This window comes from Myotis brandtii, unplaced genomic scaffold, assembly GCF_000412655.1.
Source record: "Myotis brandtii unplaced genomic scaffold, ASM41265v1 scaffold1162, whole genome shotgun sequence".
Classification (NCBI taxonomy): Eukaryota; Metazoa; Chordata; class Mammalia; order Chiroptera; family Vespertilionidae; genus Myotis; species Myotis brandtii.
Genome location: NW_005354021.1, coordinates 690,818 through 714,958, shown reverse-complemented (window position 1 = coordinate 714,958; position 24,141 = coordinate 690,818). Strand labels below are relative to the sequence as shown.

The following is a 24,141-nucleotide window of genomic DNA, read 5'->3' as shown; positions in this document are numbered from 1 at the left end:
AGGAAGGGAGAGAGATAGAGAGTTAGAAACATCGATGAGAGAGAAACATCGATCAGCCGCCTCCTGCACATCTCCTACTGGGGATGTGCCCGCAACCCAGGTACATGCCCTTGACTGGAATCAAACCTGGGACCTTTCAGTCCGCAGGCCAACACTCTATCCACTGAGCCAAACCGGTTTCGGCAATAAAAAATATTTTTAAAAAATTGGAATTGCATTGAATTTATGGATTAATTTAGGGAGAATTGTCATCTTTATGATAGTAAATCTTCCTATCTACTAATATGAACATTATATATAGCATTATCTAGAAAATTGTATGTATTCAGGTCTATTTTTATTTAATTTAATACAATTTTATTGTTTCTTCATGAAACTGACATGCCCTTTTTTAGATTTATTGCTAAGATATATATATACACACACATACACACATATATACATATATAGAGAGCATTTATTTTAAAATTACATTTTTCCTGCCTTCCTACATAAACTGTACCACTGGATAACTAAATAGTAGAAGAGGGAAGTTTCTTTCTGTAAGAGTTTCCCAAATAATAAGTGAAGAAAGAATGATAGAATTTCACTATCACTATTTTGCAACCTCTCATGGATGAAAGGATAAGTAATGGTTGGCATCATGAAGAGACAAGCAAATATTAAGTCTCCTGATGGAAGAACACAACGCCCTCCACGAAGTGGACTTGCCAAAAGGAAAAACCAAACCTGTCTGTGATCAAGTCTCTAGATCTAAGTACTAACTTAAAGGAAATACAGAAGACAGAGAAACCTGTGAAACTACACCATGAGGATGCAACCAGCAACATCTAAATTGAGGGAATCTCTATAGAACAAGTTACTCAATTTCCTAAAAATAAACTAAAAGGGAGGCAGGAATGGAGGGGAACCTATAAATTAAATAAGACTTAAAGGTCATATAACCCATTGCAATGAATTCTAAAACAATTGTAACAATTGTGAAACAATTAGAACATTGAAAAAACTGATTGAATATTCAAGTACATTAAAGAATAATTCTAATTCTTAGATGCAATAGTGATATTGCTATGGTTATGTCAAAAGAGTCTTTTCTTATCTTTTAGAGATACATACTCAAGTATATGGGTAAAAGGATATGAGCCTGGAATTTGTTTAGAAATAACATGGAAAGGAGGAATGAGTTGGGGATATAGGTGAACAATATTGGCCAGGAGATGGGGACATGGGATTCATTGTACTGTTCTATTCACCTTTGTGTATGTTTGGGGTTTTCCATAACAATTATTTCAAAATTGCATTATAAATCATGCTTTATGTTTTAAAACAACCTTTTCCCACCAATGGTTTTTGTTTATTGATCTACATTTAGTAATCTTGCTGAATTTTGGGGTCTTTTAATGGTTTGTCTTTTAATAGCTTATCTCTGTAGAGGCCCTCGGATTTTCCATGTAAGTAATACTATTGGGAATAATGACAGTGTTATTTCCTTCTTTTCATCCTTTTCCTTTCCCTTTCCCTACTGTGCTGGTACAGTGTTGAAATAGAAACAATGAGCGAGGACATCCTTATCCTACTCCTGTTTCTAAAGAGAATACTTCTAAAGTTCTACCACTGAAGTGTGATGTTTACTGCAAGTTTTTGGTAAATAATTTTTTTTTACCTCTTGATGTGAATTACATAAACATGTTTTCAAATGTTAGATCATCTTTTCTGAATTCCTGGGATAAAATGAATTCAGTCATTATATCTATATATCTATATGTTTATCTATCTATTTTTATCTATCTATCTAGATAGATCTAAAGATTTCATTGGCTAATATTTTATAGGAGTTTTACATCTTTGATCATAAGTGAGATTGGTCTATAAATTTCCTTTTTTATATTGTCCTTGTTTGGTTTTGAATAATTTGGTGTCAAAATAGAAGTGAGCTTTACTTCCTGGAAGGTGAAGAGAATTTTCAGGGTCAAGGGCAATAGCTGTGTCCTGGGGTTCTCATCCTGGGCTGATGGAGTGAGCCAGAGACATTCTATTTTTTTTTTTAAAAAAGTATATTTTTATTGATTTCAGAGAGGAAGGGAGAGAGAGATAGAAACATCAATGATGAGAGAGAATCACTGATGCCCCCTACTGGGGATTGAGCCCGTAACCTGGGCATGTGCCCTTGACCAGAATTGAACCTGGGGCCCTTCAGTCTGCAGGCGGACACTCTATCCACTGAGCCAAATCAGCCAGGGCCAGAAACATTCTTAAGGAGGCACCACTTCCTGTTCTGGAGGAGAACTTTCTAGAAGGAAAAATAAAGCAGCAACAGAGTGTGTAGGTCATGTGGGTTGCTGAGGACTAGCCAGCTCTTTGAACCCAGTACCGGGGCTCCAGATAGCAGAGCTTGGCCGTGTCCAGTGACTGCACAGGCCTTGCACGGTGCCGTCCAGGGTGCGAGGAGCCCCGACCAACATCATGAGGTGACACTGCAGTGGTCTCACCTTCCAGGCTGCAGATTCTAGGGGCAGGGGCACTGCCTCTGAGCACACACTCTGGTCTCTGTTTTCTCCACCGCTTAAGAGAAACCTTTGCAACACTGGCTACCCCTCACTTCTTTGCACAGCAACCCGCAGTCAGTACACTTGTGTCTTCTGGAGCTGTTTACTCCTGGGGGCAGGACTGCCCCTGAGCAAAGGCCATGAAAACGAAACTAAATTGAACTAAACACCCACAAACACTGAGTAGAGACTTGGATTGCCTTGGTTTTAATAATTAGCAGCAATTTGCATAATTGTCTTGACTTCTAGACCTCAACTTCATTTATCTGTAATATAAAACGATTTCTAGAGATTGTAAATAATCTCCCAGATTCATGCTGGCTTAAAAAAACTGCTGCCATAATTTTGTGACATTTCTGACTTTGTACCTATTTCCTAATCAGAAACACATGGATGTCGTTACAGCTCTTTTAAAAAGCCAACGGCTTGAAGTGATAGGAACCCGAGTTCATACCTCAGCTCCTCCGTTTACTGGCTGTTACCTTGGGCAGGTTGCCTAACCTCTCTGAGCCTCATTTTCCTTATCTGTGAAACAGGGATCATGTACTTTATCTCATAAGGTTACAGAGAGGCTAAAATCAGATAAACTAGTACATAACCTTTCACAGAATGCAGAGGCTGGTAAGGCTGCTTTCTCAGATTGGGTCTGCTACCCACACCTGGATTTAAGCAAAAAAAGACTTACAGAGAGGACTCCATCAGTTCCCCCAGACTCAGCAATCCCCACCCCACTGAGACGGATTTGGAAAGTAAAGAAATCATCATGGTCCTGGCTGGTTTGGCTCAGTGGATAGAGCGTCGGCCTGCGGACTGAAGAGTCCCAGGTTCGATTCAGGTCAAGGGCACATGCCTGGGTTGCGGGCCCAATCCCCAGTAGGGGGTGTGTAGGAGGCAGCTGATCAATGATTCTCTCTCATCATTGATGTTTCTATCTCTTCTCCCCTCTCCCTCTCTGAAATCAATAAAAATATATTTTAAAAAAATCATGTTACCAACTTAGAGCTAGTCCCTCCTGACAAAGTGCAATTCATGGCTACTAAAATAAAGTCTTAAAGAAATAGATTGATAGCTAATCTTTAGTGAGTCCTTATTCTGCATCAGGCATTCTTATAAGCACACTAGAAGCCCAGTGCATGAAATTCGTGCACTGGGGGCGGGGGTTGTGTCCCTCAGCCTGGCCTGCACCCTCTTGCAGCCCGGGAGTCCTTGGGGGATGTCCAACTAATGACTGATGGCGTGGGGAGCGGGCCTAAGCCATCAGTCAGACATCCTTAGCACTGCCACAGAGGCGGGAGAGGCTCCCGCCACCGCCACTGCGCTCATCAGCCGTGAGCCTGGCTGCTGGCTGAGTGGCACTCCCCCTGTGGGAGTGCACTGTCCACCAGGGGATAGCTCCTGCGTTGAGCGGCTGCCCCCTGGTGGTCAGTGCATGTCATAGCAACTGGTCGTTCCACCGTTTGGTTGATTTGCATATTAGTCTTTTATTATATAGGATGACACATTAACTCCTTTATGTCACAACCACTCCATGAGATAAGTACTGTTAGTGTCCCCATTTTACAGAGGATGGGGGAAAAAAGCCTAGAGAAGTTCAGTAACTTACTCAAAGCCACACAGTAAGTGGTGGAGCTAGGATTTGAACCCAGGGAACCAGGCTCCATCATCAGTGCTGCTGACCACTGTAATGCTGCCTAAACACACCCTCCAGCCCTTCCACACCCACTATTTTTAAAAGATTGGAAATTCTTTTTAAACATTAGCATTTATCGTTCCTGACAGGCAAATGCCTTCTTTAATGTTCTGCAGTGACATTTCGCTGCATTAAGGACTGTGTGAATGACCTTTATGGAGCTCAGCTGCAGCCTGCCCCGCTGCCATGAGGCAGGTAATGTGTTTGACTGACTTGGTTGTTGCTTAGATTTGGCCATGTTCTGCACTGTTAACCCTCTATTGCCTTTGGCGGGGACCTGGGAGCCTCGTTAGTGTTCACACTCCGCACATGGATTTATGATACGAAGATGTGAGGACTGGAGCGAGTTTCCCTGGCTGTTGTCACTCAGTTGTGAAAATGGAGGCGGCAGGATACTTGTGTCAGCAGGAACCTTCCTTAAAAGCTCGACCAAACCCAGGGGTTGGGCTACCATAATATGGTATTGTCTCATATCCAGAGCAGTGAAGCATTTTCAAATGAGCATGAAAATGACTTTTTTTCTAGAATGCCAAGTGAAAGTGATAGCAAAAGATGTAAACAGGGAAAGATCAGGTTCAGGGTGAAATCCCAAACCCATGGCCGCACATTCATCTCCAATAAGCTCCTCTGGTCTCTCTCACCCACGGGGTCCAGGTGCCCCAGGGAGAGTCACTAAAGGACTACGGTACATGAATTACTTCATTTAGTCCTCAGGCAACCTTGTGGTTTCAGCCTCAGTTGCGGGCACTGAGGCAGAGAGGTTGAGGTGGAGGTAGTCCTACTCCAGAGCCCATGCTCTCCACTCAGCTGCCAGAGCGCTGCTGTAGCTTAAACAGAGCATCTGATGTGAATTAGGGAAAAGGCGCCCCAGTACGAGGGCCACGTGGGCAAAGGAGCCCTTCTGAGTGGGCGCACGCAGGCCTGGTGCATAGCTTAGTGGGCAGCGCAGGATTTCAGCTCGCACCTGCTCTCTCTGCTGGACGCCTTTGTACAGCAAACTACAAGCAGAACCCAGGCGGGCCCACCCTGCATTCGCTCCTTGAGAACTCGAGTCTCTCACACGTGCTTTCACTCCTGCAAGAAGCGAGGAAGAGAGAGAACAGCTCTGCTACCTGAGCCCACCCTATGCAGCGTCACCCAGCAGCACACCCAGGTACGCCCAGGGGAGAGCTTAGTGTCTCGCTCAGGGACTGGGACTATGAACTCTGCTAAAAAGCCCAGTTCTGGGCCCAGTATTTCCTGGACTCATCATCATTATGAAATGGAGCATCGTTTTTGGAGGAGGCCACCCTCAAGCAGCTCTGGGTCTCTAAAGGTGCTGTTCCCCGTCTGATGACGGGATATTATCCCTCCAGGCAGGGAACTGCAGCTCCCTCACCTGCATGTCCAAGGCCCTGTGAAAGCAGGAAACACAGAGGGAGGTGCCTGCGGGGCCTTTTTGTAATGATCTATTAAAACGAATTAGAAAATGTTTTTGAAGAATAGAAAATTAGTTTTAAAAAAAAAATTAGAAGCTGCCTAATCGCTAGCTCCTTCCACAAACAACATACTTGGATTTCTCAAAAAATGCACCTCCTCCAAAGAAAAATCCCCCCCCCCCCCCCCCCCCCATCTCCACTCTCTTCCATCCATCTGCAGCCACTGGCAGGAAGGAAATCGTTCAGTAAGTAAAAGCATGTTATTATCAATTAGTTGGCTTGTGATGCACTAAGAACCCATCAGAGTCAGACTGAACACTTTGGTCTGCATTCTGACTCCAACCCATGACCTGGGAGGAAATGGAAGGGTGGTCACTCCCCATTAGTGTCTTTGAGCGGGGCGAACTTCATCCGGCAGTTACTGTGATAAGATTCTAAAGCCCAGCCCAGCTGTGTCTCTACCTTGGGTGTCCTGATGATCTTCTCTGAGGGGTCCTCCTGCTTCTTGGTGATAGTCCAGTTCATCTTCACTTTCCTATTCGGTTAACACACAACAAAAGCACGTAAGACCAAAAGAAGTGCCAGTACTCCAGCAGTCCATGCCTTTTGAATCCAACTAAGAATCCAATGTTCTTAGTTGTTTCGTCTCTTTTTATGTCATCTTATTTTAACTTAAGTGGCCAGGAAGTCTGCTACCAGTGTGAACGGCCCTGGAAAGCTGGGTGGCTTAGCCACAGCGCCGAGCAATTTAGGTTCTTCATTATCCTCTTGTGGGAGGCTCATCCCCTCCACCTGTGCAGGGCTCAGTGCCTGGCGTTCACAGGTGTAAACGGGGTGGAGGTGGGGTGAGGGGTGGCAGGGAGAAGAATGTCATAGGCTAAGGCCAGCTGGTGGAAGGAAGCGAGGTGCCTCCAAGGACTTGGGGGAGGGCCAGTGTGATGAGAGCAGAGACTGAGCGAAGTGGGAAGGGTGGGGAGGAGTCAGACCTCCTAGGCCTTGATGGTAGCGTAAGGACTTTGGTTTTTATCTTGGGAACAAATGGGAGGCACTGAGGGTTTAAAGTCAGGCAGGGAGCAAAAGGGTGAGATTGGCCTTTCGTGGCGTGTCCAGGATTATCACGGATTGGGTTTCTTATCACATTTAATTCCCTCTTCCTTCTTTCTCTGAGTTTCGCAAGCTGCTTGCAATCCTACTGTCCAGATCTCCATGACTGTGGCTCTCAATCCTGGCTGCATATTAGAATTCTTCACGGAGCTTTAAAATGGACGATTCCCAGGACCTAACCTCAGACATTAAAATCAGACTTCCTGGAGCTCCGGCATTTTTAAGGCTTCTTGGCTGATTCTAATGTGCAGCCAGGGTTGAGAATCACGAATCTTCTCAGAAGTGTTGGAAGGGCGGCTCTTTAGTGGCCGAAGAGATGTGGCAGGTGGACCCGGTGACCCCGGGGAAGCCCCGTGTGTCTGATGAACCAGCCCTTGGCCTTCGTCCCCTGGATCTCTGACTAGTCTATAGTTTCAATTCAGCTGCAGGGAAGGAATCTGGTGTGGAGGGCCCTGGAAGTCTCTCCTGGAAGCCCCTTTAGGGACAATCGGTTTTTCAGTTCATTATCAAATACCCACGCTGCTTTGGGAAGAGACAATTCATTTTCTGCTCATTTGTTTGACATTCTCTCCTCACGGGAGGGCTTTTTACCCGTCGTGTTTCTCACTTGGTAACTTAGTGTTTGTAGCTGATGAATTAGTCAAACATCAAAAAGCCGGAGCAGTTGAGTCATTTTCTTTCTTTTGCATGTCTGCTTGTGGAGACAAAGCAGAGTTGGCCCAATGCAGTAAAAAATTCACCCCTGGATACATGGAAAGGTTTAACAAAAATTATTGCAGGAAAAACCTGCCTCAGTCATACTAAAGTGCTAAGGTCGAAGATTAGAAAGAAGCTAAATTTAAAAAAAATTCCTGTTTATAAATCCTTTTAATCTAACAGGAAACCGGGTTAAAAAGGAGAAATAAGCATCCCTCTTTGGAAGAATTTTGAAGCCAAGAGGATAAACCTTGAATCTTAACAATATGCAGCTACAAGCCTTCTGGGGCAAGAAATATTCTCCTCATTTCACAGATGGGAAGATGGAGGAAGAGAGTCAGGGATTTCGGAATAATATTTTGGAGAGTCCCTGTTAGAAAAAGAAATAGTCTTGCCCTGGCCGGTGTGGCTCAGTTGGTTGAGTGTTGTCCCATGCACCAAAAGGTCGCCAGTTTGATTCTTGGTCAGGAAACTCAAATGCCAGCTCTGTTCTTCTGGCCAAGTCATTTGCTCTTCATCTGCTCATTTAGCTCAGGAACATTAACTGAGTGTCTGTTGTGTGCCAGGCACTGTGCTAGGCACTGGGGGTAGCAAGCTGAAAGACCTATTTGTAAGAAGCTCACTGACTTACAGAAAAATGACAAGAAATCTCAACCGTTGCACCGCAGTGTGGTCAACGTTGTGACAGATCCTGACAGATTTCTGCAGGACCTCAAGAGGCGAAGCTAAATTGGGCCGGGGAAGGTTTGCCACCAGTGGAGCTGGCGCTCAGTCCTGCAGAGAAGGGCAGGCAGGGCAGTTCCCGCAGAGGAAGCCGCTGGCTGGTTTGGGGGTGGTTTGATGCGTCTGTGGTGCATGGACAGTGGGACTCAGACACGGGTCAGATCTTACGTGGTGCAGTTTGGAGTTTAAAAAAAACACACCTGCATTTGTTATATTTTTCTATTTATAAAAGAAATACATCTTTGATGCTGGGATTTAATGGGAAGGCTAATGGGGACATGGTGAGGAATCTCAAGCAAACCAGGGGTATGACTAAGCTGAATTTAAAAGGAGCACTGGCAGCAGTGTGGTGTTGTAGGGCTGAGGAGGGGGCAGGCTGGGTGGGGGTAGAAACAAACACTTTGTGAGCACAAACTGCAGCACTGAAACCAGAGAGGCAGTTGGGGTGCCGGCCTGGGAGTCCGACTGCCTGGGCTGAAGGCCTGACCCGCCCCCTGCACTTCTTGCCTCACAGATCATGCAAGTTATTTAACCTCTGAGCCTTAGTTTCTTCAAATGACAGGGGTGGGTCAAGTGACCTTAAGTTCCCATCTGTCCTTGGAGAACCTTACACCTGCCGTCTACCCTCACACACAGCACCCCATCTGAGCATGGCACGTCTAGGCCCCTAGCAGGCTTTCGTAAGGGACTGTGGGAAGGATGGAGGAGCATGGGGTGCAGGAGGCAGGCATGGGGCTCCGGTTGACTGTGAGCCAGCTGTGAGACCTGTTGTTGAACCCAGGCTTTCCATCTGTGAAATGGGAGTGGTGATAAATATTGTACAGATTTCTTAAAAGGCTTAAGTAGGAAAATACATTAGGAAATTCTGTGTAACACCATGTAACAATGCGTCTCAAAGACTAATTTCAATACCTTCTTAATGATGGAAGAAAATCAGGATCTCATTTGAAAATTTCAACTTCAAGATAGTACAACTTTTACTGTGTATTAAAAAGAACCAATACTTTTTCTTTAAAAAAGAAAATTGGTTTATGAAAAATTATAAGGTATCTTGTGAATAAGATTAAAATATATTGCCCAGCTGGTGTGGCTCAGTGGTTGAGCATCACCCTATGAACCAGAAGGTCATGGTTCGATTCCCGGTCAGGGCGTGCAGGAGGCAGCTGATCGATGGTTCTCTCTCATCATTGACGTTTCTGTCTCTCTCCTTCTCCCTTCCTCTCTGAAATCAATAAAAATATATTTAAAAAGATTAAAATATATTGAATCCCCCCTCCTCTCCCAGGTTCTGGAGCCAGAACAAAGGGATACAATTAAATTCTTCATAGGAACAGACTAGGTAGACCTCCTCAGGATCAGGTATTGTAGGTTTTGTGGCTTTGAATCCTAGTTTCCTTTGCTGTCAGCCTTGTGAGTCATCATCTCATCTCACCAATCCTCACTTTCCTCATCTGCACAGTGGAGTTCTGCACACATACCGAGAGGGAGGTGGGGAAAATGAAATAAGATTCAGTATGTGTGGGGCCTGGCTCTTAGCAGGGATCAATCAATGTTCCTTTCTCCTCTGTAAATTGAATCCTTTATAGATGTGAACACTCTTTGAAAATTACTATTTCATATAATTCTTGCCTCACTGTTGAGAGGCAGGTATGGAGATCCCAGTATTATTATCTTTATTTTCCTAAAGAGAAAGTGGAGTCCCAGGAACCTTACAAGGTCACTCAGGGTCGCTCCCGGTCTGATCCTTTAATATAGATAAGAGTCTACTGGGCCTCTATCTTTAGGAAATGTAATAGGCCCCATGCCCTGAAAATTTTTCCTTGCAATGTTATTGTTCACGTGTCCTGGAATCATTGCATTTCAAAACTAGCTTGTTATCCCTCTACAGCTGTCCCATCAGTGGCCAAGGAAGCACGTTTAAAGGACGTAAGGCACCGAAACTTCTTTCCTAAGGGGCCGCTCCGTCTCTGAGCAATGTTGGAAGCCAAACATTATTTCCCTGTTACTTCCACTCACGGGACCATGCTGGCCCTCCCCCACATAATCACAGTGGCGGGGGCAGTCACCCTCTGCCTGGTGGGATGTGCCCACACCTGCCTGCATAAGTGAAACCTGGGGCTGGCCCCAGACAGGGGGTGTGGGTGTTGGGCAATGCTGCTCCAAGTCTTGTACTGATTTCAGGCAGGTTCCTCCTCTACCTCTAGTTTGAGGGCACCAAGCGATACCTGTCTGTGTGATGACTGTAAGGTGGAGCTTTTCTTGATTCTCCACATCTTCTGGGTAGAACGTACCTATCCTTTGATGTCAATGTTGAGTATAAGCATATTCAATTCTATATCTAGTATTAATTGGTGTTATTGCTATTCCCCCCCCCCCCACTCCCTAACCCTGATAATTTACTAAAGTTCTTGGGGGGGGGGGAATCTCTGTTATAATTTATTCATCAATTACCATTTCTTTTTCAAAAATAGATTTAAAAAAGTGCTTCAATTTTTATGTGAACCCAGATTACTCTGGATCAATCATGTGTTCCCAAATCTAAGCCTGATAAGATTTTCTTATAAAATGGGCTAATAGTGTTGCCTTCAGTGTTTAAGGAGGTTCTTAAATTTGAGGAGGATTCACATTAACAACTAAGAAAGGAACGAGTCTTTCCCATCGCAGCCTGAGCCTGCCTCTGCGACAACACTGTACTGGGTAGCATTTGTTTCTCTTGATCTCCCCCTTAGTTGTGGTCTTATGGGCAAGGATGGTCTGGGGGTCAGAAAGCTTAGTGTGTGCTCCATGAGTCGCCTACAGAAGCAGGCTGAGTTACAACTTCTGTATCGTGGAGAGGGTGGACTGGAAAGTGGGCCTTCAGAATGACAGTGCCTTTCTCTCTATAATATGGTGTATCATATGTGTAGTGTATATACATATATGGTGTATGGTATATAATGTAGTGTGTAATAATAATATGACGCCGAAATTGCTGAGCGAAAAGTGCAACACAAAAGCCTTGTGGACACTAAATACACAAAAAATTATTGTAAAATTCCTCAGTCTGAATTCTGCGGTTTCTAGATGCTCCATAAATATCTCCTTATCTCACTTTCATAGCAATAAGCACCTTTTAACATACTGTACACACTGCCTGGAGCAGGATAAGGATCTCAGTCTGTTTTGTTTGCTGATGATGTATCCCGAACGCCCAGCAAGCGCAGACACATACTAGGTAGAAGATGCTCACTATGGGTTGAATGAATGAACAGTGACAATGATGATGTTACCTCATCCCAGAAAGTACCAACCACAGTTCTTCAAGCCCTAAGGGGAGAACTAAACTGTTGCAAAGAAGAAAAAAAAAAAAAGGCTGGTTTCATTAATATAAGTGTTTTGGGCTGAACTAGGTTCCTACAAAATTCACATGTTAAAGTCCACCCTCAGCACCTCAGAATGCCACTGCATTTGGAGACAGGGTTGTTAAAGTGGTAAAATGAGATCATCAGAGTGGGCCCTAATTCACCATGAGATAAGGACACCGACAACCCCAAAGGGAAGATCGTGTGAAGATACATGGAGAAGAAGGCTATCTACAAGCCAATGAGAGGCCTCAGAAGAAATCAAACCTGCTAACACCTTGATCTTGGACTTCTAGCCTCCAGAATTGTGAGAAAATAAATTCCTGTTGTTTAAGCCGCTCAGTCTATGGCACTTTGTCATAGTAGCCCTACCAAACTAATATAATAAATGCGAAATCAAGGCAATTATTTTGAATGCTTGTAGCAAATATCTTTTGTTGCCCGGAATCATTCTCTCTTATTCAGATTTTAAAGATCCTGTTTTCCTTTTTGAGACACTTCTCCCCTCCCCACCCCTCGTCCCTGCGGTTCCAGGCTGGGCCAATCAATGTATTCCATCCCCCTGGCCATGTTGATTCATTTGGGCATGGACATGTGACCCAAGTCGGGTCAATGAGATTCATTTCTAGAATAATCTGGAAAAGAGAAGCCGGTGGTCATCTTGCCACCACAGGGAAGAGCCTATCTAAGAGGAAACAGGAACGCAGAGCCCAGCCATGCAGGGAAGAGATTTGGGGCAAATACAGGACTCTGACTCAAAGCCCCACCTTGCAGAGCTGAGAAGGGAGTGGACCAGAGAAGATGTAACACGAGAACCCTGGCTTAGCGGAGGTTAGGAAGGTGACCCTCATGGTCTGCAAAGTCTCTGCCAGTTTACAGCACTGGCTAAAAGCCACAAAGCATGTATTGGGTTTCTGTCTTTCCTAGTCACTTCTTATCCAAGGGCTGGGATTTTGTCCTCTCTAGAGGGTAGCATGAAGGATCTGAGACCCTTCCATCCCAAGCCTTGCTTTGTTCTTGACGACTTTCTTTTACTCCATGGTCATTTATTTCTAGTTCATTCAGCTCTGAGGTGGGCAAGAATGGGTAGGAAGAAGACCCTAAGCCAGAGGGCTATGGGATGAAAAGGGGGATCAATTTATGGGGCATTTATGGCTACCTCCCATGTGCAGGTGCGGTGTTAAATTGGGCAGAAAGGAGTACTGCAAAGATGGACAAATGACATCTCTACAACAGGCACTCAGTACCCTAAACTAGGTGTGAAGCTGAGCTCGGGAGAATAGGAAACAAGATGAGATATCTGGAATAGGATTTGCAGTTGACTTCTAAATAGCTAACTCAAGAACTAGTCTTCTCCACAGTAGGAATATCAGCTCTACCAAGTTTCAGTGGTAAAACGGTAACAATTATTTGAACTGCTATTAAGATAAAGTGAATTATATCTGCCTGTTTTATTATGGGGTGGTTCAAGTTCAAGGTTATCCTTTCTCCTCTCTGTTCCCTGTCCCCCACCATCCCAACCAGATACCCAACTGATTTGTCCCTGGCGGCTGGCTGCGATTACTGTCCTAATTTGTTCTTTCTTCATCTGCTACAAACTGCCTATTTTCTGTCCCTTCTGATAAAGCAGGAACTCCGAGGGACTTCTGAGGCTGTTTTGTACCATGCAGAAGTGTATTAACCGGAACGCCTGCGTGTGTGTCTATAAACCCCCTCGTCCTCTCAGTGTGAGATCACCTTCAGGAACGGTGTCATGTCGACGAGCAGCTTGCGCGTGCAAAATTCTTTTCTGTTTGAACATATCAGCCCTTTATTTATACAACTTTGAGGCTCTCCTGCCTTCTGAGCTGCTGCCTCGAAGGTCCGCAGGGCTGCCTGTGAAGAGAAGCAGAAAGCCCACCTTTCATAGGAATGATATACAGTGCGACCAGAGTGAGTCTAAATCCCCAAATATTTATAGAAAGTGACTTTTCATCGCTGGAACACTAATAGTAACACCTATTTTTACCAGGGAAGACACAGGGGACCCTATGTACACAGCATAACCCGAGACTGGTTATTAATTCATACCTGGAGCTGGTGTGATGGGGAAGTGGAGAAAGGCACATTACTATGTTCCAGGGTTGTAATCACTTTACTTCATCCTCACAACTACCCTGTGAGGCAGATACTCTTATTCCCATTTCACAGACGAGGAACCGGAGGCTCCAGGAGGTGAAGTAACTTGCCCAAAGCCACACAGTTGAAATCCCCATCTTCCCAAGACTCCTTTCTTAATGAGATGGTTTTGATACTTCTGTAGCTTCCATGGATGGTTATTAAATCTGCCTTGCACCAAATAGAGTCATAGCAAGGTTCCAGTTTATTTCCAAATGTGAAACATGTTTGCTGTGTGAGGAAGAGTCACTTGAGCAAATCGAGCAGAGAGGGAAGGAGGAATGAGCGAATAGAGGAGTCTGGGAGGTCCCAGGGGCTCCGCAGTCTTGGGGCCTTGCCTTCTCCTGTCACCACAACATGCAGATGGTGCCCTGTTCCAATGCACAACACAGTTGGATCTGAGGTTGCTTTCCAGCCCAAGCCCTTACAGCAGCACGGGTGATTGTTCTGAGATGCGAACCAGTGTCCCTCCTCGGCTTAAGACCTTCAACGGCCTTTGCCCTCAGCATGAAGGCCAACCGGCTAAAAAGGTTTACAAGACCCTTTCTGCCTGGCCCTGGACAATCTCTCCTGCCTCATTTAGTCATTCAACAGATATTTATTGAGCGACTTCTCTATGCCGGGCAGAGCAGATACGGCAGCACAAGAAGCAGACAGAGGCGCCACCCTATGAAACTGCACATGCATTCCCCTGAGAGGGAGGTAATAAGCAAGTAGACCGTAAGTTACGTCTGAAGGTGATTCGTGATATAGAGAAAAATACAGCAAAGAGGGGAGCGGGGAGTATCTGGGAATGGCATGGAGGCTGCAGTTTTAAGCAGGGTTGCCAGGGAAGGTCCTACAAGAAAGCAGTGTTTGAGCTCTGCAGCAGGCGAAGGGTCTGCGGGGCTCTCTGACGGAAGTGCTTACCTCACTGCGGAAACAGCAGGTTCAAAGGACTGCTCTCAGTGCTGACCTTTCAACTCCTGGACAAGGCCATCAAGCAGGCCCTGCCTTCTCCTGGGAACATACTCCTCTCTTCCAGTCCCTTCTCATCCTTCAGGTCTGGCTCCTCTGTGCTGCTCATGACATCCCAGGGCACCGGGCACTCCCGCCAGTGTCTACAATGACGCCCCGACCAGGGCTGGGAACTGAGGCTGCAACCGAGGCACGTGCCCTTGACTGGAATCGAACCTGAGACCCTTCATTTTGCAGGTGGACGCTCTAACCACTGAGCAACAGCCAGGGCCACTTGATACATATTTGCTGAACAAAAGAATAACTATCCCCAAGGGCTGACTTGCTGGGGTTGCATACATTAGTGTGCCATGAGATCACCCTGGGCGTGGACTTGATCATTTCCATATTTTCTAGGAGACTCACTCTCAGAAGTCTGTTTCTCTGGGCTGTCAGAAACATCCCCTCCCATAGCATTTATATTACTTTTAAGTATTAATGATGAATTAATGGTTAGTGGGTCCCCACAAACAGCCATCATTCCAATGAACATCCACACCCTTTTCCTTTGTTTTGAAATATGGCTAGAGTTAAAGACAAACACATAGCCAATTTTTTTTTTTTTTTGGTTATCTCAGCCATAGCTGATTAGCTTCTCCGGGTGAGATAGCCCTGTTTCTAGATCAAATGAACGCATTTTGTCCAAGCTAGAATCCGCAAAGCATTTCAAGCTTTCTAGCTTCCAAAATCATTCATGAATCACTGGGTGGAATAGTAGAAATCTGACAATACTGATTTAAGGGAAATTTCTCCATTATCTCCAAGAGACAATTTTGTGTTGGGCTGGAGGACAAACAGCATAGCCAAGACCAGTCCCAATGGCTGGAATTACTGTAACTCCTCATGTGGAGTTCAGATTGAAGAGTGGGGAGTTGGGAGGCTTTGAGAAAGTCCCTTTAAAGCACTTGGCCTATAAATCTTTTGATACAACAATTCTCTTGACTATATGGCTCATCTCTCTAACATCTAGGGGCCATCAATTCTAGCTTAATGGAATGTTTTCAATGAAGGCTCTGTCGTCACTGGAATGTGAAGTACTGTTTGCTTATTATGTTCAAGAGTTCTAACAAATTAATGATAGTGAAAGGGGGCTTGGGAGATGGGAGGAAAGGAAAGATGAAATATATAAAGAGGATTCTGAGAGGTAGTGAGAAGAGGAGAAAAAGAAAATTGAAACCAGGAAAGAAAGCTACGCTTTGGGGCTGTTTATTTTTTAAAAATATATTTTTATTGATTTCAGAGAGGAAGGGAGAGGAGACAGAGAGATAGAAACATCAATGATGAGAGGAAATCATTGATCTGCTGCCTCCTGCACACCCCACACTGGAGATCGAGCCCACAACATGGTCACATGCCCTGACCGGGAATTGAACTGTGACCTCCTGGTTCATAGGTCGACGCTCAACCACTGAGGGGTGGTTTTTCATTGATTCATTAAATTGATATTTACTGAGTGATAGTGTATGTGTCAGACAAACAAACACACAAATAAGCAGGATTTTAGGGAGTGATAAATCTAAGAAGACAATGAAATGATGACAGGATGGAGGTTGATGGGGAAGGGGTGGGACTTGCCTTTGGTGATCAAGGAAGACCTCTCTGAGGAGGTGACATTTGAGCAGAGAGCTGGGTGACAATTAGGAGCTATTCCTGGAAGGATCTATCTTTAGCAGTCAGTGTAGCTGATTATTCAGAGGTAAGACCAAGCAGGGATTCTTTGAAAAGGAAAGTAGAATTCCTGATGTCTGCCTGTTCTGCCCCAGCCTCCTGGGCCCCATCCCTGACCATGTGAGGCACCCCTCTGTTTTCTGAGCCATCAGAATGGACACTTGCAGCTCTTGGGCTATTTTGAGAGCAAAGACTGCAGAATAAGTAGTGAACAGAAGTCAAGGTCTCTGAAGGTGTAGAAGGGAGAAGAAAACACAAAGTTAGACAGAAGGGTGAAGATGGGGGAAGTAGAAGAAACCAGAGATGCCTGGAGCTTTTTTGTTTCGTTTATGTGCATGCTGTAGTGGGGATGATCACAACACGGATGGACGGGTGAAATGTTGAGCAGAAAGTCAAAACCCCTTCCTTCACCTGTACATACTTTAATATTTCTATGTCCTGCTAAAAACACCTGGAAGCCTTTCCCTTCAGTAAATGAAACAATGAAGATTAATGAGCTAATGGGGTAAAGCTGATTTGAATTGCACAGAAGGTGTTGCGTAAGTTCTTGGCATTTAAAATGTTATCTGACATTTAAAGGGAGATGACTGCTAATGAATTCAAGATCTAACACTCCGAGAGACTGAGCCATGGAAAATCCAGGATTATTATCTTGCTGTAAACATGATGTGATTCAGCTGAAAGCCAGAGCAAAAGGGAGCCATCAGCTATATACCAATATCCGTATGCACACACATATATAATGCAGCCAAACTTACAGAGCTCGTCCTCAAATTAAATAAATATCATTTCCTTTCTTACTCTTGGATTATAACATCTGAGCTACAGACTCACGGAGAAACGCTTCTCCCCAACAATTTTTCCTCCTCCTTCAACGTGTGTATTTTGAAGGGTCACTACTGTGGGCTGGCTCTACAGTCACTGGGATGTGTTACCATAAGGAGGAAAGGAGATGCTAAACCCAACCAGCTAGATCTCCACCCATGGGTCCCACAGAGCCACCAAAGATACGGATCTGTCCTACAGGCGTCTCTCAGGCCTTCCTCTTCTCTCACTCCTTTCTAATTGGGGTTCCCCATCTCTGAAGCTGCGGCTTAATGGCTCCAAGAAGAGCTATTGTCTCTCATTAACGAGGCTGCAACGCTCTCGCTGTCTAACTGCTTCCCACGCAGCGCACAACTTCATTCTCCTGGGAGCGAGCTGCCAAGAGTCTCTGGGAACCTGTGGGCAAGCTGAGCTGGAGGAAGAAAACAGAAGGCAGGAGGGCCTTTGGAGCCAAGATCTGAGATGTGCCGGGGCCCACACCTCACCATTATCTTCACGCATGGGGGGCAGGGGCGGGAGGCCTTTGCCGAAAGCCTTATGGGGTCTATCAAGTTGTCAGTTGAAACCTCTGTGCACACAGGGCGTGTGTCCCCCTCCTGTGAGCCAACAAAAGGAGCAGAGCCAGTCTCTCCTTAGGACCCCGGGGCCCCCTACTTGGCTGAGAGTCTGTCCCTCCACTTCCCTGGGGGGCTGGGGGAGGAGAGGCTCTGGATCCCAGTGGGGATGGATAGATCTGAGAGATTTAGTTATTGGGACTTGGTGGGGAAGGGGACCTGGGATTCTGAGCTTCCCCTTGGCCACGTCCCCTGATGGGTGGTGGGGACCAAATCCTGGAAAGGGCCGCACCTGCCTGGAGCTGTGCAAGCTTCCCTGTGCTTGGCCTTCTCAGGCTGTTAATTCTTGCCCATGGCAGCCTGCAGGCCTGTAAGTGGGCAGTAGGGATGGGTGTCACAGGTGAGGCTGAGGGGGGCAAGGGACTCTTTTGGGCTCCTATGACTGGGCTGCCTGGAGGGATCCGAGTGGACAAGTGGCTTCTTACATTCTATCCAGTTGGAGGGGACCTCGCTTGTGCAAGGCCGGCCACCCTGGCCACGCCCAGGTCCTACTCTGAGACCTCATCTCTAGGTTTCCTTGGCCTCTCTGCACGGCTTCTTTGTGAGGAGCAAAAGGGACTCCAAACCACAGTGTGGCTCCGCTCAGCACAAGTCTGCTCAGTGGTTCCTGTGCCAGCCACCTGGGCTCAGCATGCTCCTCTTAGCCACCTGCCAGCCTGGCCTACTTTTCATCTTCTAAGGGCAATTTGGTGGTGCTGGTGACATGGGCTGAGTGACAGCTTTAGGACAACTTCAGGAGATGCAGTTTGTTTGGAAGCCAGAGAAGAGCTTTCTTGTTCCTCCCTGTCACGAATTTTGGTCTCCATCCACTTTTGTACGCCTCGAGCCAATGGAAGGAGATTTACATCCTGAGTGTTGAGCACGTTAGCAGAATAGCTAGCAAACTTTAGGCTAGGAAGAGAAAGGCTGCAACCTCCCGTCTCAGCTTTTGTGAGGGACTCACTGGGTAACTTTTGCCAAGTTGTTCAGCTTTCTGTGCCTCAGTTTCCCTACCTCACTGTTCTCCTCAGGGAGTTTTTGAATCATGAAACCCAGGACACTTTAATTCCTAATTCTGGGCGTCCGCTATCTGGAAAGAAGTCTTATCTGCGAATTCTAATTGATATTGTTCTCAGTTTAATTAAGTGCTTTGTTGACACAACAGAATCATTGTTTATCTGGCTTAGCAGGAGCTGGAGGAGAAAAATTTTAAGCCAAAATAGTGATCTCTCCTGCCCCAGGGGAGGTAGAAAGGAGCTTTTGCTGTGAGGGGGCGTCTGGCTGCATTCAGGCTGGGACTTGGCCTGGTTTGGAGATGACGCACCCTCTTTTAGCCTGGGAGGTGGGAGGCGGGACGTGGGAGGTGGGAGGTGGGAAGGGGGAGGTGGTGGGTACAGGGTGGGAAACCGGAGCAAGTCCCTGGCTCCTTCTAAGCCCCGACTTTACTTTAACCCCAATTTGTGGGCCTTCCTGGTTATGTCGGCTCTGGCGTGACTTTTCCAATCTGACAACCGAGAGATAGGGACTCTCAACTTGCAAATCGATTCCACTCTGAAAGGTCATTTAGAATCAGTTGATTTTCACTAGAAAAAGAAATGTTACCCGTGGTATTTGATTCCCACACTGGCCCATAAAAGCTTATCTAACCCATAATTTACTGGACAAGGAGTTGAACTAGCCCCGGTAATGCTGGGACTGAGGAGGCTGGGGGGAAAGGAAGAAAGATGTCCTTTCCCTCTCTTTTCTGCCCCCTCCCCTCGACTGGCCTCCCCGCTGTCCTTGGGCCTCTAACTTTTTCTCAGCAGCCCCTGCTGGACGCAGTGCTTCCAGCTCCCAAATTCCCTGCCCCCACTCCGTCCCCTGGCCCTTAGGTGCAGAGCAGAAAGAGATTAAAGAAGGTTTACAGTGAGAGATGAGAAACCCAGAGGAGTCTCAAAGAGGCAGAACTGTAAGCAGTGGAGCAAAATTCCAGACAGCATGGAGGATCCTGGAGGGGTTGGGGGTAGGGCTTGGGGGAAACAGTTGGTGGATTGGCTCAGAGTCCTGCCTGTCAAGCTTCTCTCTTTCCATCTCTGAACCCTTCGATGGTACACAAGCTCCAAGCTCTGTTTTAGAATGGCTTTCAAGGCAGAGGGCGGGGGATAGAGTAATAGTTACTATTGTAATTTATCGGGATTGCTTAGTGACAAGCAATCCATAGATCCCTTTCCATATGTTGTTTCATCTAATCCTCGTCATGACCCCATGAGGAAATATTATCCTTTGCAGATGAGGAAATTGAGCCTCAGAGCGTTCAATTACCCGCCTGCCACCCCAGGGACAGTACAGAAGAAGCTGGAATCTCAGTGCAGCTTGATGGGGTTCCCAAACCAGTAGGCCTCTTGGTTAGCACAGGCCACATGCTGAATTGGGCCCTGTCTGTCGTGACATCTGTCTTCTCATCTGCAAAAATGGGAACAATAACTGTATCTACCTCATAGGGATGCTGTAAAGGTTAAGGGAGAGAATCCTAAACCCTTCACAGAGTTAACCTCAAACACATTGGCTGTTAGGACCACTTAAAGATATCCTCTCCAGACAATGGGGAGGGAACTGTTGAAGCTTATGACAGGTACATGGAGATTCATTACACTATTCTCTCTACTTTTGCATATGCTTCAAATTTTCCATAATAAAAATACAAAAGAAAAATAGTTAAGTAGGCACATATTATGTGTCTGGTTGGAACCAGCAGCCAGCAAATCAATAAACAAAGGCTTACTGGAATAAATAATAGTCTAAGTAAACATTCAACAAATGAAAGCCTTGATTTTGTAATTAGAAACAAATCCCTCTCTGTAAATTATCCTTAAATTGTCAATGAGGTTTTTGGGCTGACAAAGTAATCCTGTGGTTGAACCAAAAGATGAAGTTTGCTTAGATCTTCAAAAAACCTTTGCAAAGTTTTACAACCAACGCTATTTAGGAAACCAGGGAGAGAGGAAGGGGGATGGAGCATGGAACTTGGGGAAATGCTATACCAGGTCTTTAGAAATGAGGAACACAGGGTGGGAAATACAGCATACTTCTGTAGACGGGGAAACGCAGACAGTTAATTCTCCTACAGATCGGTGCTAGGCCCAATCTTACCCATCAGCCTCAAAAACATCTCTAAGAAGGAGGCCTAATGACATCTTCAATCTGCACACAACCCAAAGCTTTTCCAGAGGGTGAAATACCAAATTGTGGCAACCAACAGAAGGAAGTATCTGGAGATTGTGGGATTGTTAGAGAAATGTCATCTGAACTTTCACATCATTATCACTGGAAATAAAACAAGCACAATCTCCAAATCCAATTTAGAAGATTAGGGGCTTTTTCTACCCGGAACATGGACCTTATGGTCGACAAAAGATTTAATCTATCCCACCCCATAGCTACCATGTGCCAGGAACTGTGCTAAACGCTAAACACATGGGATACAAAGGTGAGTAGGCAATTTAGAAAGAAAGTCTGTCTTTACAGAGAGTCTAGCTTGTCCTTTTAGATATCAGTCAAAAAGTTCAACAGAAGGTAGGGTATCAGAAGGACACTGAAAAGGTTATCTTTGTACATTTGTACAAAAACTTAGTGTGTCTACAGGTGTGTGTGTGTGTGTGTGTGTGTGTGTGTGTGTGTGTGTTTTCTTTGTCCTGAAAGAGGAAGGCTGAAAGGCGATATGAACACCATCTGTGAAACCACCGAGGAAACAGATGGGGTAAACATAGGTTTATTCAACCTAAATCCCAGTGCGCTAGAATTACAGGCTACTCTTTGAAAGCCAAAAGAGGTAAATTTAGACCACAGAAGATCAAATATGAATTTCTACTGTTGTAAACTCATGAAACCTGAGGTCAAGAGAGATAATCTGGGCCGAAATAGAAGTGGCTTTGTGAAATGGGGAAAAGGGACTCGAGTCCAGTGTGACAGGATTTTAGGACACTACCAAAGTTCTAATCCCTACAAAGCAACCAAACCCAACCCAAGACAAAGCCTGTGAGGAAGGATGTTTGCTCTCTCTCACGGAGAGAAAGCGGACTCTGAAATCTGGTGAGGTTTCTTTCTTACTTTAAACAAAGAGATGCAACGATTCTGGGGTAAGCTAATTAGGGTTTGAGCTTGTTCTTTGATACTCTTTACTGACAACCTCTCTGACCTGACAGCTCTATAAACCAGTGGGCTCAGGGCCCCTCCCGCCCCAGGATTACATAGAGAGATCTGGATGGACAAGAGAGTTTTATACTTTGAGATGCAAACTTTTCAGAAAAAGAGGCAAGTTCGTTGTTCCCAAGGCCTAGGATCAGAGGCATAGAATGCTGAAAGGGATTGAGATCCTGAACAGGAGAATTCTGATAGCCCTATCCAACAATCTAATAAAACCTAATGAATGTTAAATAATTTTAACTAACAGAAGTTAAAAAATAATGGCGCTATGGTGTTGACCCTTGTTTAGTTTTCTGTATACTTGTTTTCTGTGACCCCCCCTCAGTTATTTTAAGCCAGACTTAAAAACAGGTGTCCTCATGATCTATTTTTCCTTCTTACAGGGGGAGTTTTGAAAAAAAGAAAAACAGGCAGACTGAAAACAAAAAAACTCAACCTAACACATCCCTAATTTCAAATTAGCATGACTGCACTTTTTTGAATGCGTTATATGCAAGTCTTTTCCTTACAGATTCACTTAAAAAATGTATATTTTTTATTGATTTCAGAGAGGAAGGGAGAGGGAGAGACAGAAACATCAATGATGACAGGGAATCATTGATTGGCTGCCTCCTGCACACCCACTACCGAGCGAGGATCAAGCCTGCAACCTGGGCACGTGCCCTGACCGGGAATCAAACAGCAACCTCCTGGTTCATGGCTTTATGCTCAACCACTGAGCCACGCTGGCCGGGCTATACATACATTTTTACAAACATATTGCAGCAGTCACGGTTGACATCACTTTGACTTCCATTTTTAAAGTCACGTTGGCAGTTCTCAACTGGCTGTGATTTGCCCTCCGGGGACATGTGGCGAGGTCTGGAGACATCTTTGGATGGTCACAACTGGGGGAGTGTTACTGGCCTTTAGTGAGTAGAGGCTCGGGATGCTGCTCAATAACCTACAATGTCCAGGAAAACCCACGCCACAAAGACTCTCTGGCCCCACATGCCAGTGGTGTTGAGGTTAAGAAGCCCTGCTTCATTCCATTAGTGTTAAATCACAATTTCTAGCTGGAACAAGCATCGTTTATTAATGCCTGAGTTAAACCCCTCACTGAGAGGGATATGTCACAGTTAACTCTCCCATGTTGGACTATTATAGGCTGTTTCCCATTTTTCTCTATTATAGATAATGCTGCAATAGACATCTTCACTCACTTTTTTTTTCCTGCTGAATTATTCCCTTAGGATAAATTCCCAGAAGTCAGAAACAGCGAATCAATGGCTATAAATATTTTTTCCTGTTTTCACAAGTGATACTGCCATTTTGCTTTACACATGGATTGAAACAGATTACACGCCACCAAGAGTGTGCGGGTTTTACCCAAACCTTGGCAGTCCTGGGTGTTGCCTTTTAAAAAAGCGAGAGGAGACGCACATCTCAAATAGAGCATTGATCTCCAGTTTGCCTCAATTTGCATTTAAATTGCCACGCAGGAGGAATATTTTCCCATACTTGCTTTCTATCACTATTATTGTTTGCCTTTTGCTTATTTTTCCGGGTTCTCAATGTTTTCCTCTTAAAGTTGAACGTGATCTTTACTGAGTATAGATAATAATGCTGTTTTAGTGAATGCAATTATTTTTAAACTTAAAAAGTTTTACTTTCATCCTTCTCCCCCCCTCCCCCAGCATAGATATGTTAATGTTTCCTCCTAGAATTTTCATTTACAATTTTAATACTCTCGTTAGGTGCTGGTCACCTCACCCGCGCTGCAGCCTCTGCACAGAGAGGCCCTGGGGAAGAGGACCGCGTCGCCGGCGATTGATGTCAGCCACCAGGTAGGAACCGCTCTGGTCTCTGACCGTATCCCAGGCACGAAATTTCTCTTAATCAAATGAAAGGCCTCAGGAGGTGCCACGAGGCAGGAAGGGGAATACATGTGAAGGAGGCGATCACATTCCGCGAGGAGCTGGAAGGACCCGCATTAAAAAAGGGCACCATACCTTTAGGACCTCAGCACGGGCAGCGCTCCATCTGCAGCTGTTATTAATATGCAAAAAATGCCTTATAAATACTTGATTCTGTTCGCAGTGGGGAGGCCGTTCATTTGAAAGAGGAAGTGGGAGCTTGGAGTGGAAACACGTCTGCTTGTCTCCTTTTCCTTTTTTCATTGCTCTTTTCATCTCCACATTTCCCCTTGTAGTTTTCTGACCC

The 24,141-nt window shown here is 45.3% G+C and overlaps 1 protein-coding gene across 5 annotated transcripts in view; it reads right to left on the bottom strand.

The window, feature by feature from the left end:
- KIAA2012 (KIAA2012 ortholog) overlaps positions 1 to 24,141 on the bottom strand; it is a 92,170-nt gene that overhangs the window by 18,828 nt on the left and 49,201 nt on the right. For 4 of the 5 annotated variants that reach the window (XM_014528828.1, XM_014528830.1, XM_014528835.1 and 1 more), the window contains exons 9-10: positions 13,256 to 13,393; positions 6,117 to 6,189 (exon numbers count right to left, since the gene is read on the bottom strand). In XM_014528828.1, the coding sequence (XP_014384314.1) occupies positions 6,117 to 6,189; positions 13,256 to 13,393 (211 nt within the window). The remainder of the gene's footprint in view (positions 1 to 6,116; positions 6,190 to 13,255; positions 13,394 to 24,141) is intronic. The other variant, XM_014528841.1, reaches the window with a different exon arrangement.